The sequence below is a fragment of the Crotalus tigris genome, unplaced genomic scaffold (assembly GCF_016545835.1).
Source record: "Crotalus tigris isolate CLP2741 ecotype Arizona unplaced genomic scaffold, ASM1654583v1 scf7180000018306.2785112, whole genome shotgun sequence".
NCBI classification, from domain to species: domain Eukaryota; kingdom Metazoa; phylum Chordata; class Lepidosauria; order Squamata; family Viperidae; genus Crotalus; species Crotalus tigris.
The window spans coordinates 1,010,204-1,026,313 of NW_024096934.1; the positions used below are offsets into that span (position 1 = coordinate 1,010,204).

Consider the following 16,110-nt stretch of genomic DNA (forward strand, 5'->3'; position numbering starts at 1 on the left):
TAGCCTTAACTTGCCATATCACCAAGAAAATACTGATGAAACACAGAAAGAAATTCTCTCCATGTCGAAATCAATAGAAAAAACAATTACTTTTGTTTGTGAGCACGTTAAAAATAACACAAAGGAGATAAAAGAACAATTTTCTAATTTAAATCTACACACTCAAAAACCAACTACACAGAATGGTTTTACCTTTATATTCACCTTAAGAATCTTCTGTATTAAGATGTGAATCCTACTCCAATATTTTGGTTATCTTATCTTATCTTTATTGCATGTCCACCATAAGTGATAAAAGGTCCCTTCTTTACATTGCCATTTCCAACTTTCATTTGAAATACTTTTCTACATGCTTGACAACCTATCTGGTGTTAAATACTAATGATACATCATCATTCTTTTAAATTATAATTTAATGTAATTTTTCCATCCACATGTTCTCCCATTATGAGGACTACCTTACTTGTATTTCTTACGTCATCCTCAGTTATTTCTGCTTCTCACCTGTGTGTCCGCTGTTTTCCATGCTCCACTTGTTGGGCTTCACATCGTAGTTTATAAAATTAAATGCTTTCAGAGAGTCGTTGTAGGTTACCTGCTGGGTGCGAATATTGACTGGAGACTGTTTGTTGTTTCCACATTCTGGGTATAGCTTTGCCCATTCGCGGGGTTCTGCAGGAGAAAAAAGCCTTAGAATGGGACAGAAATTGGATCAAGACCAATATAACCATGATTTCCACAAACTATGGCTTACAAAGTTGAGGTAGGACCTCCTGGGCTATCAACTGGAAGAAGGCTAAAACACTCTTAAAAAAGGCACTGGGAAATCAGAATAACAGAGTTGGAGGTGACCTTGGAGGTCATCTAGTCCAACCCCTTGCTCAAGCAGGAGACCCTATACCAGGGGTAGGCAACCTTGGCTCTTTTATGACTCGTGGACTTCAACTCCCAGAATTCCTGAGCCGGCATGGCTCAGCATGGAAACCTCTCCCTTTCTCCTCAGCATGGCTGGCTCAGGAATTCTGGGAGTTGAAGTCCATGAGTCATAAAAGAGCCAAGGTTGCCTACCCTTGCTATGGCTGTCCAATCTTTTCTTAAACACCTCCAATGATGGAGCATTCACAGCTTCTGGAGGCAAGTAGTTCCACTGGTTAATTGTTCTCGCTGTCAGGACATTTCTCCTTAGTTCTAGGTTGCTTCTCTCCTTGATTAGCTTCATTCATTTCAAACCATTTTATCACAATAAAATTATCCTAGTCATCAAAACCTAAAAGCAAAGTGTTGTTTATTTTCAGGCTCAAGTACCAAGTCCAGAAGTGGTTTCCAAGCAGAAACAAAACTACATGCAGGTAATCCTCGACTTACAACAGTTCGCTTAGTGACCGTTCAAAGTTACAACGGCACTGAAAAAAGTGACTTATAACCGTTTTTCACACTTATGACCTTTGCAGTATCCCCATGGTCAGGTGATCAAAATTCAGATGTTAGGCAATAGGTTCATATTTATGACAGTTGCGGTGTCCCCGGGGTCATGTGGCCCCGTTTTGCCACTTTCTGACCAGCAAAGTCAATGGGGAAAGCCGGATTGACTTAACACCATGTGACTCCCTTAATAATTGCAGCGATTCAATTAATGACAGTGGCAAGAAAGGTTGCAACATGGGGCAAAACTCACTTAACTAACGTCTCATTTAGCAACATGAACTTTGGGCTCAACTGTGGTCGTAAGTCAAGGACTACCTGTAAATCTTTAGTTAAAACAATTTCGTCATCTCCTATCTATTTTCAGTTCCGGTCCCTGGGCTCAAACTAGCCATGACTCTAATAGACATTCTTCCTGGGAGCATTAGAGGTAGTCCTTGACTTACAACCATTCATTTAGTGACCGTTCAAAGCTACAATGGCACTAAAAAAAAGGGACTTATGATCAGTTTTCATCCTACAATCATCGCAACATCCCCACAGTCACATAATCAAAATTCAAAATAATGGGCAACTGGCACGTATTCATGACAGTCACACTGTCCCAGGGTCCTGGGAGAGAGAGAAGAGAAAAGAAGAGAAGAGAAGAGAAGAGAAGAGAAGAGAAGAGAAGAGAAGAGAAGAGAAGAGAAGAGAATAATATTAGGATAGGATAGGATAGGATAGGATAGGATAGGATAGGAGAAGCGAATATTAGGATAGGATAGAATAGGATAGGATAGGATAGGATAGGATAGGATAGGATAGGATAGGATAGGATAGGATAGGATAGGAGAAGAGAAGAGAAGAGAATAATATTAGAATAGGATAGGATAGGATGGAAGAGAATAGAATAGAATAGAATAGAATAGAATAGAAGAGAAGAGAAGAGAAGAGAAGAGAAGAGAAGAGAAGAGAAGAGAAGAGAAGAGAAGAGAGCTGGAAGGGACCTTGGTGGTCTTCTAGTCCAGCCCCTTGCTCAAGCAGGAGAACCTATACCATTTCAGACAGGTGGCTGTCCAGTATCTTCTTAAAAAACCCCAGTGATGGAACCCCCACGATTTCTGGTGGCAAGATGTTCCACTGGTTGATTGTCCTCGCTGTCAGGAAGTTTCTCCTTAATTTCAGGTTGCTTCTCTCTTTGGTCAGTTTCCAACCATTATTTCTCGTCCTTCCCTCTGGTGCTCTGGCGAAAACCTGGTGATCCCCCTGTGTAACCTTCCCAGCTGGGTTAGGATAAGCAAAGTCAATGGGGGAAGCCAGACTTGCTTAACAACTGCATGATTCACTTAACAACCGCAGCGATTCTCTCAGCAACTGTGCCAAAAAAGATTGTAAAATGGGGCAAAAATCACTTAACCACTGCCTCACTTAGCAACAGAACTTTTGGGCTCAACTGTGGCCCTCAACCGAGGACCACCTATAAGTATCTTATCTTCTCTCCCAGTTCCCCAACCCAGCTGCCTTAGGATTCCATCCAAACATAGGGCGGTGCGATGACTCAATGGCTAAGACACTGAGCTTGTTGGCTGGAAAGCCAGCAGCCCAAGTTTGAGACCTGAGCACCACGGGACAGGGTGAGCTCCTATTACTTGCCTCAGCTCCTGCTAAGCTAGCAGTTCAAAAGCATGCAGATGTGAGTACAGTAGTGGCCAAAATTGTGGAAACCTTTTGGGAAAAGTGTACAGTAGTAATGCCACCTTTGGTTAAGTTTCCATCCATTTTTCTTCTAATTTCTTTATAACTGCAGCCTTGTTCACTTAATAATACTATTTTACATCGCCTTCTGGGCAACCAGTCAACTCTTTGCACCGTGACTTTAATTTTATTACGTTTTACAAGCTCACTCAATGAAAGAACACAAAAAAAACCCAACCAGCTGGATAGCGATCACATAACACACTGACAAAATGTCCTCCTCTCAGCTTCAATACAGGACATCAATAACTGAATCCTGCCGTGATCTGATTGGCTCATTGCCAAAACAAGATGACACCCGATTGGCTCTCTAAACACTCCTGCTCATTGGCTACAATCAGGTGAAGGGAAGCTGCCTGATATCAGCCTAAGCAAGTTATGCTTCCTTTTTCTGATTGTGTGGCTATAACTTTTCATAGAATACAGTACAGATAATTGAACAAACTTTGTTGTGTTATGTTCTTGATTAAATTATCTTTCCATTGATATATAATTTTATGGTACTACTCCCCCCCAAAAAGTGGTGTTATTAGCCATCAAACCTTTTGCTAAAAGGTTTCCACAATTTTGGCCACTACTGTAGATAAATAGGTATCACTGAGGTGGGAAGGTGACAGCTTTCCATGACGTCATGCTGGCCACATGACCATGGAAACGTCTTCGGACAGCGCTGGTTCAATGGCCTTGAAACGGCGATGAACAGCGCCCCCTCTGGCCACAACTAGCAGAGTAAAATCCTTTACCTTTTACCTTATACAGGTAGTCCTCGATTTACGATCACAACTGAGCCCAGGATTTATGTTGCTAAGTGAGAAATTTGTGAATTTGTGAGTTTTGCCCCCTTGTACGGCTTTTTCTTGCCACGTTTGTTAAGCGACTCGCCGCAGTTGTGAAGTTAGTAACACGGTTGTTAAGTGAATCCGGCTTCCCCATTGACTTTGCTTGTCAGAAAGTCGTTAAAAAAACCATCACATGACCCCGGGGACACTGCAGCCATCATAAATATGAGTCTGTTGCCAAGCGTCTGAATTTCGATCATGTGACCCCCCCCGGGGATGCTGAAACGGTCATAAGTGTGGAAAAAGTCACTTTTTTTTCAGTGCCGTTGTAACTTTGAACGGTCAAAAAATGAACTGTTGTAAGTCGAAGGATGACCTGTACTCAGGCTTTTGGCAAAAAGCATGAATGAGATTTAACTTTGCAATCAGAGGGTCCTTTCAGGGCAAGACTGGAATGGTAGCAAAGCAGCCCGGAAGCTCTTCAAGATCGCTGTGTTTTTATTCCCATTTGTTACAATCAGCGTTTCTTTGCCTAGCTTCCCATAACAGTGACTCCACAGGAAACGTAATGAATTGTGTTTTCCCCACCCCTGGTTCATGTTTTACAGCACATTAAACTGTTGGTTTTGAAAATTACCTTTGCAACCTGAGACTTCACACTGCTGAGAGGCATAGCACCAGCCTTCTGCAAGAGACAAATAGCTGTCATTAGTTTAATCATATTATTCCTAACATGAGTGATAGCAGAGAACAGGTATCATTTTCAAACATTTTAAAACAGTGCATTAATTGATTTAGAATGCCATCATCCCTCCTAGGGATGCAAAAATTAACCCTATTTAGTTAAAAATAGAGGAAACATCAAACTCAGACAAGTAATATGAAATAAAATGAGAAATAAATCAATAAGGGGGAAATGGTAAAAATAAGAGAATAACAAAACAGAATACAGAATAACAGAGCTGGAAGGGACCTTGGAGGTCTTCTAGTCCAGCCCCCTGCTCAAGCAGGAGACCCTAGACCATTTCAGACAAGGGACTGACCAGTCTCTTCATAAAACCCTCCAGTGATGGAACACCCACGCTTTTAGTTTGCTTCTCCTTTTTTCTTCATTGTGTATTTTCACTTTGGAAATAAAATGAAAAATTTGCGTGTGGGGGGGGGGGAAAGTCCGTGGAAAGCAATCTGAAATTATAATCTAAATGATTGTTGTAGTGAATGAAAGAAAGAAAGAAAGAAAGAAAGAAAGAAAGAAAGAGGAGGGACGGAGGGAGAGAGAAGAGGGAAAAGAAAGAAAGAAAGAAAGAAAGAAAGAAAGAAAGAAAGAAAGAAAGAAAGAAAGAAAGAAAGAGGGATAAAGAAAGGAAAGAAAGAAACAAAAAAGAAAAGAAAGGAAGGAAGGAAGGAAGGAAAGAAGGAAGGAAGGAAGGAAGGAAACAAGGGAGGGAGGGAGAGAGAGAAAAAAGAAAGAAAGTAAGTAAGAAAGAAAGAAACGGAGGGAAAAAGAAAGGAAAGAAAGAAACAAAAAAGACAAGAAAAGACAAGAAAAGACAAGAAAAGAAAGAGGGAGGGAGGGAAGGAGGGAGGGAGAAAGGAAGGAAGGATTATAGGAGCTAAGAAATGGCTTCTCTAAGAAACGGACTAGCAACTTGCAAAGTTGAAGCTAGTTAAGAGGATGACCAGCTGTGAGGTGGATGGACACACTGGGCATGGGGCACCATTGGAAAATCTGAAAAACCAGGTTGGTGACAGACCCTCCTGCAGAAAATCTCTGTGTGATTGCTGAGAGTCAACACTGATTTAATAGCATATCATCAATTAAGTTGCAAAAATTTTTTCTATTATTACAGGAATCTGAAAAACTGTTTAAATAAAGTTTAAATAAATACCAGTGACTTTTAATCATAATCATAGCAGCTAAGGGAGGAGACTTTGCTCAGTTAAGAGAACGTTAATATATAAAAATATATTTGCAAATATATAAACCAGGAAGGAACTGGGAAAGAAGATAAACATTCTGGACAATATTATCTGGTGTTGGATACAATAAGTGGCCATAGCAGCTGCCCCACCCTGAACTCAAAAAACTAAGCAAATTTAACCTAGATGAAAAAACATTACAAAATCCTAAGCTGCAAAACAGCTTAGAAGGGGCAACGAGGTGATTAAATTATATCAGAGGTCTTCAAACTTGGCCCTTTTATGACTTGTGGACTTCAATTCCCAGAATTCCTCAGCCAGGCACGGGTGTCTGGCTGAGGAATTCTGGGAGTTGAAGTCACAATTCATAAAAGAGCCAAGTTTGAAGACCCCTGAATTATATTGTTGTTACAGAATGGCTAGTAGAGGTAATTCTCGATTTACAACAGTTTGTTTAGTGACTGTTTGAAGTTACAATTGACCCTGAAAAAAGTGATTTATGACCGTTTTTCACCCTTACGACCATTGCAGCAGCCCCAGGGTCACATGATCCAAATTTAGAGAGTTGTCAACTGACTCGTATTTATGACAGTTGCAGGGCCTTGGGGTCATGTGATCCCCTTTTGCGACCACCTGACAAGCAAAGTCAATCGGGAAGCCAGGTTCATTTAACAACCGTGTGACTAACTTAATACGGGCATTGATTCACTTAACAACTGTGGCAAGAAAGGCCGTAAAATGGGGCAAAACTCATTCAACAAACCTTTCTCTTCGCAACAGAAATTTTAGGGTCAATTATGGTCGTACATCGAGGACTACCTGTACATCTGAGCAGGGGGTTGGACTAGAAGACCTCCAAGGTCCCTTCCAACTCTGTTATTCTATTCTATTCTATTCTATTCTATTCTATTCTATTCTATTCTATTCTATTCTATTCTATTTTCTATATTGTATTTTATTCTATATTCCATTCTTTATTCTATTCCATTCTGTTTTCTATATTGTATTCTATTCTATATTGTATTCTGTTCTGTTCTATTTTTTATATTCTATTGCAGTGGTTCTCCACCTGTGGGTCGGGACCCCATTTGGGGTCGAACGACCATTTCACGGGGGTCGCCAAACAAGGCTGTCCGCCATTTTTTCCCCCTTTTCTTTGGCCATGCCCCTGGCACCCAGTGATGTATACGTGGTTGGGGGTCACCACAACATGGGGAACTGTATTATGGGGTCGCGGCATTAGAAAGGTTGAGAACCACTGTTCTATTGTATCATATATTCTATTCTGTTCTATTCTATTTTCTATTTTCTATTATATTATACATCCTATCCTATTCTATTCTATTTTCTATTTTCTATTTTCTATTCTATTCTATTCTATTCTATTCTATTCTATTCTATATTCTGTTCTATTTTCTATATTCTATTCTATTTTATATTCTCTTCTATTATATATTCTATTCTATTCTATTCTCTATTCTATTCTATTCTATTTTCTATATTCTATTGTATTTATATTCTATTCTGTTCTATTCTATTCTATATTCTGTTCTATTTTCTATATTCTGTTCTATTTTATATTCTCTTCTATTTTGAATTCTATTCTATTCTATTTTCTATATTCTATTGTATTATATATTCTATTCTATTCTATTCTATTCTGTATTCTATTCTATTCTATTTTCTATATTCTATTGTATTCTATATTCTATTCTGTTCTATTCTATTCTATATTCTGTTCTATTTTCTATATTCTGTTCTATATTCTATTCTATTCTATTCTATTCTATTCTATTCTATTCTATTCTATTCTATTCTATTCTATTCTATTCTATTCTATTCTGTTCTATTCTATTCTATTCTATTCTATTCACCTGTGTGAAAATTCAGTGAATTATTGCAGTGTCTCCCTTCTGGAGATCATTAAAGCCAGCAAGCAAAATCTTTTTCTCATCAGCAGAAATTCTGAAACTCCTCTCCCCTCCTGAAACCTCTTTTCCTGCTGTGTCAGCATTCGGGCAAGTGGGAATCTAAGGTGAACGGAAGGAGTTTCTTTTCCAGAGCTTGTGAAATTCGAAGACCTTTGAGGCTGGTGTCAACTTGCTGCGGGCTGCAAATTTTAGAGGATTGCTGGGGGGGGGGGAATATTGACAAGGACAAATGTGTTTTTCTCCCTTGCTGATAGGTCTTCAGTTCTAAGGTTTCCGAATCTATTCAGCTCAGAAATGGATATTTTTCAAAGACGTCCATTTGTATAATGAAGCGTCACATCAAGGGGGTTGGACTGGGAAGAATACAGAATAACAGAGTTGGAAGGGACCTTAGAGGTCATCTAGTCCAACCCCTTGCTCAAGCAGGAGACCCTATACCAGGGGTAGGCAACCTTGGCTCTTTTATGACTCGTGGACTTCAACTCCCAGAATTCCTGAGCCGGTATGGCTCAGTATAGAAACCTCTCCCTTTCTCCTCAGCATGGCTGGCTCAGGAATTCTGGGAGTTGAAGTCCACAAGTGATAAAAGAGCCAAGGTTGCCTACCCCTGCTATGGCTGTCCAATCTTTTCTTAAATGCCTCCAATGATGGAGCTTTCACAGCTTCTGGAGGCAGGTTGTTCCACTGGTTAATTGTTCTCGCTGTCAGGACATTTCTCCTTAGTTCTAGGTTGTTTCTCTCTTTGATTAGCTTCATTCATTTCAAACCATGGCTCAGCATGGAAACCTCTCCCTTTCTCCTCAGCATGGCTGGCTCAGGAATTCTGGGATTTGAAGTCCACGAGTCATAAAAGAGCCAAGGTTGCCTACCCCTGCCCTATACCATCTCAGACAAATGGTTGTCCACTCTTTTCTTAAAAACCTCCAATGTTGGAGCACCCACATCTTCTGAAGGCAAGTCGTTCCACTGTTTCATTGTGGAAATTTCTCCTTAGTTTTAGGTTGCTTCCCTCCTTGCTGAGTTTCCATCCATTACTTCTTGTCCTGCCTTCAGTTGGCTTTGGAGAATAGGTTAATCTCCTCTACTTTGTGGCAGCCCTCAAATACTGGAACGTTGCTATCATGTCACCCCAAATCCTTTTCATTCATCTAGACATACCCAATTCTTGAAACTGTTCTTCATAGGTTTTAGCTCCTAGATCTTTTTTTATCATCTTTATTGCTCTTCTCTGCAATCTTTCCAGAGTCTCAATATCTTTTTTGTATTGTACTGTGTTGTGATGTGTTGTGGTGACCAAAACAGGTCGCAGCCAGCTTTTTATCCAGGGCAAAGAGCCGTAGCGGAGCAGTGGTTAGAGTGCCAGCAGTTCAGCAGTTCAAGTCTCACCAGCTCAAGATTGACTCAGCCTTCCATCCTTCCGAGGTCGGTCAAATGAGGACCCAGGTTGTTGGGGGGCAAATATGCTGACTCTATAAGCTGTTTAGAGAGGGGCTGTAAAGCATTGTGAAGCGGTATATACGTTTAAGTGCTATTGCTATTGCTGTCGCAAGCTAGCTCCGCTCACTGCCAGCAGTTCGATTCTCACCGGGTCAAGGTTGACTCAGCCTTCCATCCTTCTGAGGTCGGTAAAATGAGGACCCAGATTGTTGGGGGCAAATAGGCTGACTCTGCAAACCGCTTAGAGAGGGCTGTAAAGCACTGTGGAGCGATATAATAAGTCTCAGTGTTATTGCTATTGCAGGCAAATTCTGCACAGCGCCAGGAGTTCGATTCTCACCGGCACAAGGTTGACTCAGTCGTCCATCCTTCCGAAGCCAGTAAAATGAGGACCCAGATTGTTGGGGACAATAGGCTGACTCTATAAACTTCTTAGAGAGGGCTGTGAAGCGGTATATACGTAAGTCTAAGTGCTCTTGCTATTCTTCCTTCCTTCCCTCCCTCCCTTCCTTTCTCTCCCTCTCTTTTCTCTTTTCTTCCTTCCTCTCTCTCTCTCTCCCTCCCTCCCTCCCTCCCCTACTTCCTTCTTTCTCTCCCTCCCTCTCTCTCTCCCTCCCTTCCTCCCTTCCTTCCTTCCTTCCTTCCTTCCATGGTGGCACAGTGGTCAGAATACAGTATTGTAGACTAACTCTGCACAGCGCGGGGAGTTCGATTCTCACCAGCACAAGGTTGACTCAGTCTTCCATCCTTCTGAGGTCGGTAAAATGAGGACCCAGATTGTTGGGGAACAACAGGCTGACTGTAAACCGCTTAGAAAGGGCTGTAAAGCACTGTGAAGCGGTATATAAGTCTAAGTGCTCTTGCTATTGCAAAGGCCACGGGAGAGAACAGTTCTTGCTCTCCAGCTATTTCATACGGAGACCCAATTATTCCAATATTGGGAATCAGGCAGTGTTGTTCATAACAAATCATGTGATCTTGGGGGGGGGGGCTAAAGGCATAACAATGCTCCATCGCAGTTGTATCCTTTTAAGTTTTGTGCCACCTGTCAACATTTCCCACTGGAAGCAACCAATAAGAGAGTCCGATATGTTTATTCCATTTCTTATCCATGAAAATGGCAAGCTGGCATCTTAGCCTTTATTTGTTTAAATCAGTGTTTTAAGATGAGCGGATTTCAAACATCAGAGTTTCCCAGCCAGCATGCTTTAAGATGGGGAGACTTCAACTCCCAGAATTCCCCAGCCAATAGGCACACAGAACTTAACTCCTGCTAGTTAGGGAATAATGGGAGTGGAGGTCCACCCATCTTAAAGCATGCCGGGTAAGGAATTCTGCAAGTTGAAATCCACCCGTCTTAAAGTTGGAAAGTTTGCTATTTGGAAATCACTTCTAGTCTTTGTGCTGGAGACAGAAAGAAAAATGAAAGTTTGACTTTGGGATTTGCTGATTAGATAAGGCCATTGTTATAGAAATACTAAGTACATTCCAGTAAAAAGTTGAGGCCGTACCTTACTGTTTTTATTCTATGACATTGAAAAAAAGTTGGACGTTAATTCTTTTTCCTTCTTTTTTCCCCCTTTCCCCCTTCCCCATTTCCCTACTATCTTTATTTTCATTTGAATTTTATATTATGAAATGTGATAAATATGATATGTGATATTCCAATATCTCAGGGGCTGCCATAAAGAAGAGGGAGTCCAGCTACTCTCCAAAGCGCCTGAAGGCAGGACAAGAAGCAATGGATGGAAACTAACCAAAGAGAGAAGCAACCTAGAACTAAGGAGAAACTTCCTGACAGTTAGAACAATTAACCAGTGGAACAACTTGCCTCCAGAAGTGGTGAATGCTTCAACACTGGAAGTCTTTAAGAAGAAATTCGACAGCCATTTGTCTGAAATGGTACAGGGTTTCCTGCCTGAGCAGGGGGTTGGACTTGATGACCTCCAAGGTCCCTTCCAATTTTATGATTATGATTATGATTAGATTTAGAAGGCCTTGTTCTGATACCCAGTTGGGAAAGCTTGAAGATGCAGAAAAATGGAAAGAAAGTACGTAGAGAGAAGCTTTGGAATACAGGTACTTACGACCACAATTGAGCCCAAAATTTATGTCGCTAAGCGAGACAGTTACTGAATTTTGCCCCATCTTACAACCTTTCTTGCCATAGCTGTTAAGTGAATCAGTGCAGTTATTAAATTACTAATACGGTTGTTAAGTGAATCTGGATCTTCCCCATTGACTTTGCTTCCCAGAAGGTCGCAAAAGGGGATCACGTGACCCCCCCGGACGCTGCAACCGTCATAAATATGAGTCAATTGCCAAGCCTTTGAATTTTGATCACGTGACCACGGGGATGCTGGAACAGTCAAGGGTGAAAAATGGGGATAAGTCACTTTTTAAATTCATGACTTTTTCCCCGATTCATGACTTTTATTGTTTTGTCAGCATATAAAATACAAATAAAAAATAAAAATAGGAAATTAAGGGAAGGAAAAAGAGAGAGGGGAACAAAATACAAGGTACAATGGAAAAAAGAAACAAGCGTTGACTTCTGACTCTTTTTAGCACAGCACAAGATAACAACATTATAGCCTCAACTTTTTTTACTTTTGCCTATTAATGTGTAACCAGCCATTTCTATAACAACACATCTATCTAATCGGCAAAACCAAAGCCAAATTTTATTCAGCAAAAGCACAAAAGACCCCAGAAGTGATATCCAAATAAAAAAACATAATTAAATATATTCTCCTCTTGAATAAAGCGACCAGTTTAACAATTTCTGCTTTTTCTATGCTGATAGTTTATAAAGATTAGTAAGTGCAAACAGGAGTGTATATACTAATCTTTATAAACTAATCTTTATACACTCCTGATTGCCCTTACTAATCTTTATATAAATCAGCATTTATATCAGCAAAATTCAAAACAAGTCAATTTTTACACTGCCATTGTAACTTCGGTCACTAAACCCATGGTTGTGAGTTGAGGACCATGTGTAGTCCTCGTGTTACAACCACAAACTAACTCCAAGGTCCTGGAGGGCAAGTCCAAAAGGCATGGATTTCCACCTGCGGACTCTGTCCCTTCAGTTGGGACTATCTGTTCTTTGTTGTCGAACTGCAACAATGCAAGGAAACTTCCCTGCCTTCCCCATTTCCCACCCACACCAGGGCTGTGTGTCCCTGTCAGTGTGTTCACGTGAATGTGGTAACAATGGAAGATCAAGTGGAATAACGAGACGTCTGGGCTGGCTTGTTGAGCGAACAGGATGAGGAATGCTTTTACTCAGCCGTGCCAGATGGATAGGAGCCTCTGGCCAACAGCCATCAGTCGAGATGGATTTAAACAGAAACAAGACCATCTCATGGAGTAAGGGGGAAACATTATGTACGGCCTCCGGCTCACATGGGATAGCGGGGTCCTTGGCGGTCTCTGAACTGGGTGGTTTTCTTTCAAGAAACTACCAAGTTCAGAAAGCACCAGGACCCCACAGTTTGACTAAAGTTCTACAATTAGGTAAGAAAAGCCAAATGCATAAATACAGAATAGGTCAGTGATGGCGAACCTTTTAGAGACCGAGTGCCCAAAAACTGACCCTGCCCCGCTCCACCCTACCTGCCCGCAGGGCCACTCACCGCCTCCAAGACCCGCCGCAGATCACCCAGGCAGCCCAGCAGTGCCATGGCGGCCATGCCCTCTCCCCGCGCCCTGCAACATCAACTGTGCGCGATGGGGCGTGAGGGCAGAGTCTTGTCTACGCTGCCTGGCTGCCATGTCCTTGGCTGCGCTGCTCCGCATGGGCCACGCTTGGGGGCGACTCTCCTCCAGGGGGGGCTGCTGCTGAGGGGGTCGTGGGGGGAGGCAAGGCTGGGGCAGTGGCATGAGTGCCCATAGAGAAGGCTCCGAGTGCCGCCTCTGGCACCAGTGCCATAGGTTCGCCACCACTGGTATAGGTGGTACCTCGCTCAATAGTAGTAACTGTGAGAGGGATCTTGGAGCCCTAGAGGGGACAATCACTTAAATAGGAGCCAGCAGTGTGCTGCAGCTGCCAAAAAAGCCAACACAGGGCTAGGCTGCATTAACAAAGAGATAGAATCAAGATCACGTGAAGTGTTAATACCACTTTACAAGGCCACACTTGGAATACTGCTATCATGTCAGCCCTGGTCCTTTTCTTCGTTAGACAGTCACTAGACATACTCAGGAGCCCTTGAAAACATCTAATCACTGTAGTACAATTAAATCCAGGCAGTCTGTGCAGGATTCAAACAAGTGAAGATGTCAGCTGCAAATGTGCCATTGAAGCCTGCACTAACAGCAACAACAACAACAACAACAGAGCTGGAAGGGATCTTGGAGGTGTTCTAGTCCAACCCCCTGCTCAGACAAGAAATCCTATATCATTTCAGACAAATGGTTGTCCAGTCTCTTCTTAAAAATTTCCAGTAAAGTTTGTCATGTATATAAAAGATGGGGGTGCTTTCACCATAAAAGGGCTGCTTTATCTCTATTTGGATCTCTTCCCACAAACCCCTCCCATGGTCAACAAAGGCCCTAAACCTAATTTTAACCTTAACCCTAACCCTAACCCTAACCCCACAGAAATCTCCCATGGTCCAGAAATGCCTGAAGCTTAATTTTAACCCTAAGCTGAACACTAACCCTAACCCAAATCTAACCCAAACACTAACCCTAACACTAACAGTAACCCGAACAGTAACCGCAACCCTAACCCTAACACAAACCCTAACCCAAAAAACTAATCCAAACCTAAACACTAACCATAACCTTAACCCTAACTGTATAACTGTATAATTGTGCCAGTGGTAGCAAAGTCTAGATTTCTGCATTATGAGCTTTTCTCAAGTTTATGCTCAAAGTTAGGTCTTCATATAGGTCAGGGGTAGGCAACCTTGGCTCTTTTATGACTTGTGGACTTCAACTCCCAGAATTCCTGAGCCTGCCATGCTGAGGGGAAAAGGAGAGGTTTTCAAGCTGAGCCATGCTGGTTCGGGAATTCTGGGAGTTGAAGTCCATGAGTCATAAAAGAGCCAAGGTTGCCTACCCCGTTGTATATAGTGTGTTTAGGTGTGTGTCATGTATGTGTTTCACATTGAGAGAGGGCAACTAAATTTCATTTTTGATGTGTGCCATTGGGTCCACAGTAAAAAAAAATGACAATCAAGGTTATCTTATTTACTGAATCCATTTTTTCTCTTTTGACAGTTGTTGTCCAGCTGGATCACTCCAGGAAGGTGGAGCTGGGGGGTCTGAGTAGCAGGTACAAGGTACTCCCAGAATTCCTGAGCCAGCCATGCTGAGGAGAAATAGAGAGTTTCCATGCTGAGCCAAGCTGGCTCAGGAATTCTGGGAGTTGAAGTCCACGAGTCATGAAGGGGCCAAAGTTTCCCTCATGCTGGCTCAGGAATTCTGGGAGTTGAAGTCCACGAGTCATGAAGGGGCCAAGGTTGCCTACCCCTGATATAGACCAAGTTCTAGAAATCTTCTGTGCGGCAATTCCTTATTGTTTGTCAACTTTGGCCGCTTCAAGAGGTGTGTGGACTTCAGTTGAAGTCCACACACCTCTTCAAGTTGAAGTCCATACCTCTTCAAGTTGCCAAGGTTGGCCAACACTGTTTCACTGTATATATTTCAGTTCTTGCATCCTTGCACGTTCCCGTTTTGCAGATTTCCCCCCAACTTTGATTACAATTTGAGCTTTGAGATAAGGGCCTCTGAATGGCTACTTGGAGCATCAAATATTTATATAACAGCAAAGATCTGCATTCAGTTGCTTTCCGTGGAAGTCATCACACAACATCTGATCCCCAAGAATATCCTAGGGACTCTAGGGAGTCCCCCCCCCCGTTTCCTTCCTCCTATTAACCTTGAGGGAACCGTGGAAAGCCACAAGCCTTGAATGGCAGCTAGAGTCCCTATCCTGCCCCCAAACCATTTCCCCAGAATATCCTTTTCTTCCTAGGTTGCTTCTCCAGAATACAATGAAAGGAGGCATGTTATTTAAATCAGGCACAAAGCCCACGTGCAATTCCATCAGGGATCTGGCACAGGGTTAAAGAAGGAAAAAGGTCATTTATAAAACTCTTTAAAAAAAAACTTTCAGTTTTTAAGTGCTTAATAATGCAAGCTGCATATAGAATAGTGTAATGCTAATTCTGTCTTAGATTACCAGCAACGGATGGAAATTAATCAAGGAGAGAAGCAACCTAGAATTAAGGGGAAACTTCCTGACAGTTAGAACAATTAACCAGTGGAACAAACTGCCTCCAGAAGGGGTGAATGGTCCAACACTGGAAGTCTTTAAGAAGAGACTAGACAGCCATTTAATAATAATAACATCATCATCATCAACAACAACAATAATAATAAAGTTGGAAGGGACCTTGGAGGTCATCTAGTCCAACCCCCTGCTCAGGCAGGAAACCTATACCATTTTAGACAAATGGCTGTCCAGTCTCTTCTTAAATACTTCCAGTGTTGGAGCATTCACCGCTTCTGGAGGCAGGTGGTTCCACTGGGTTAATTGTTCTCGCTGTCAGGAAGTTTCTCCTTAGTTCTAGGTTGCTTCTCTCCTTGATTAGTTTCCATCCATTGCTTCTTGTCCTGCCCTCAGGCGCTTTGGAGAATAGCTTGACTCCCTCTTCTTTGTGGCAGCCCCTGAGATATTGGAACACTGCTATCATGTCCCATCTCGTCCTTCTCTTCATTAAACTAGACATACCCAATTCCAGCAACCGTTCTTTATATGTTTTGGCCTCCAGTCCCCTAACCATCTTTGTTGCTCTTTTCTGTACTCTTTCTAGAGTCTCAACATCTTTTTTACATCGTGGTGACCAAAACTGGATGCAGTATTCCAA

At 42.0% G+C, this 16,110-nt stretch overlaps 1 protein-coding gene across 1 annotated transcript in view; it reads right to left on the reverse strand.

The window, feature by feature from the left end:
* Positions 1-16,110, reverse strand: part of CA4 (carbonic anhydrase 4) — a 50,938-nt gene that overhangs the window by 8,111 nt on the left and 26,717 nt on the right. Inside the window, exons 2-3 of the mRNA XM_039350017.1 lie at positions 4,576-4,623; positions 505-672 (exon numbers count right to left, since the gene is read on the reverse strand). Of these exons, the coding sequence (XP_039205951.1) occupies positions 505-672; positions 4,576-4,623 (216 nt within the window). The remainder of the gene's footprint in view (positions 1-504; positions 673-4,575; positions 4,624-16,110) is intronic.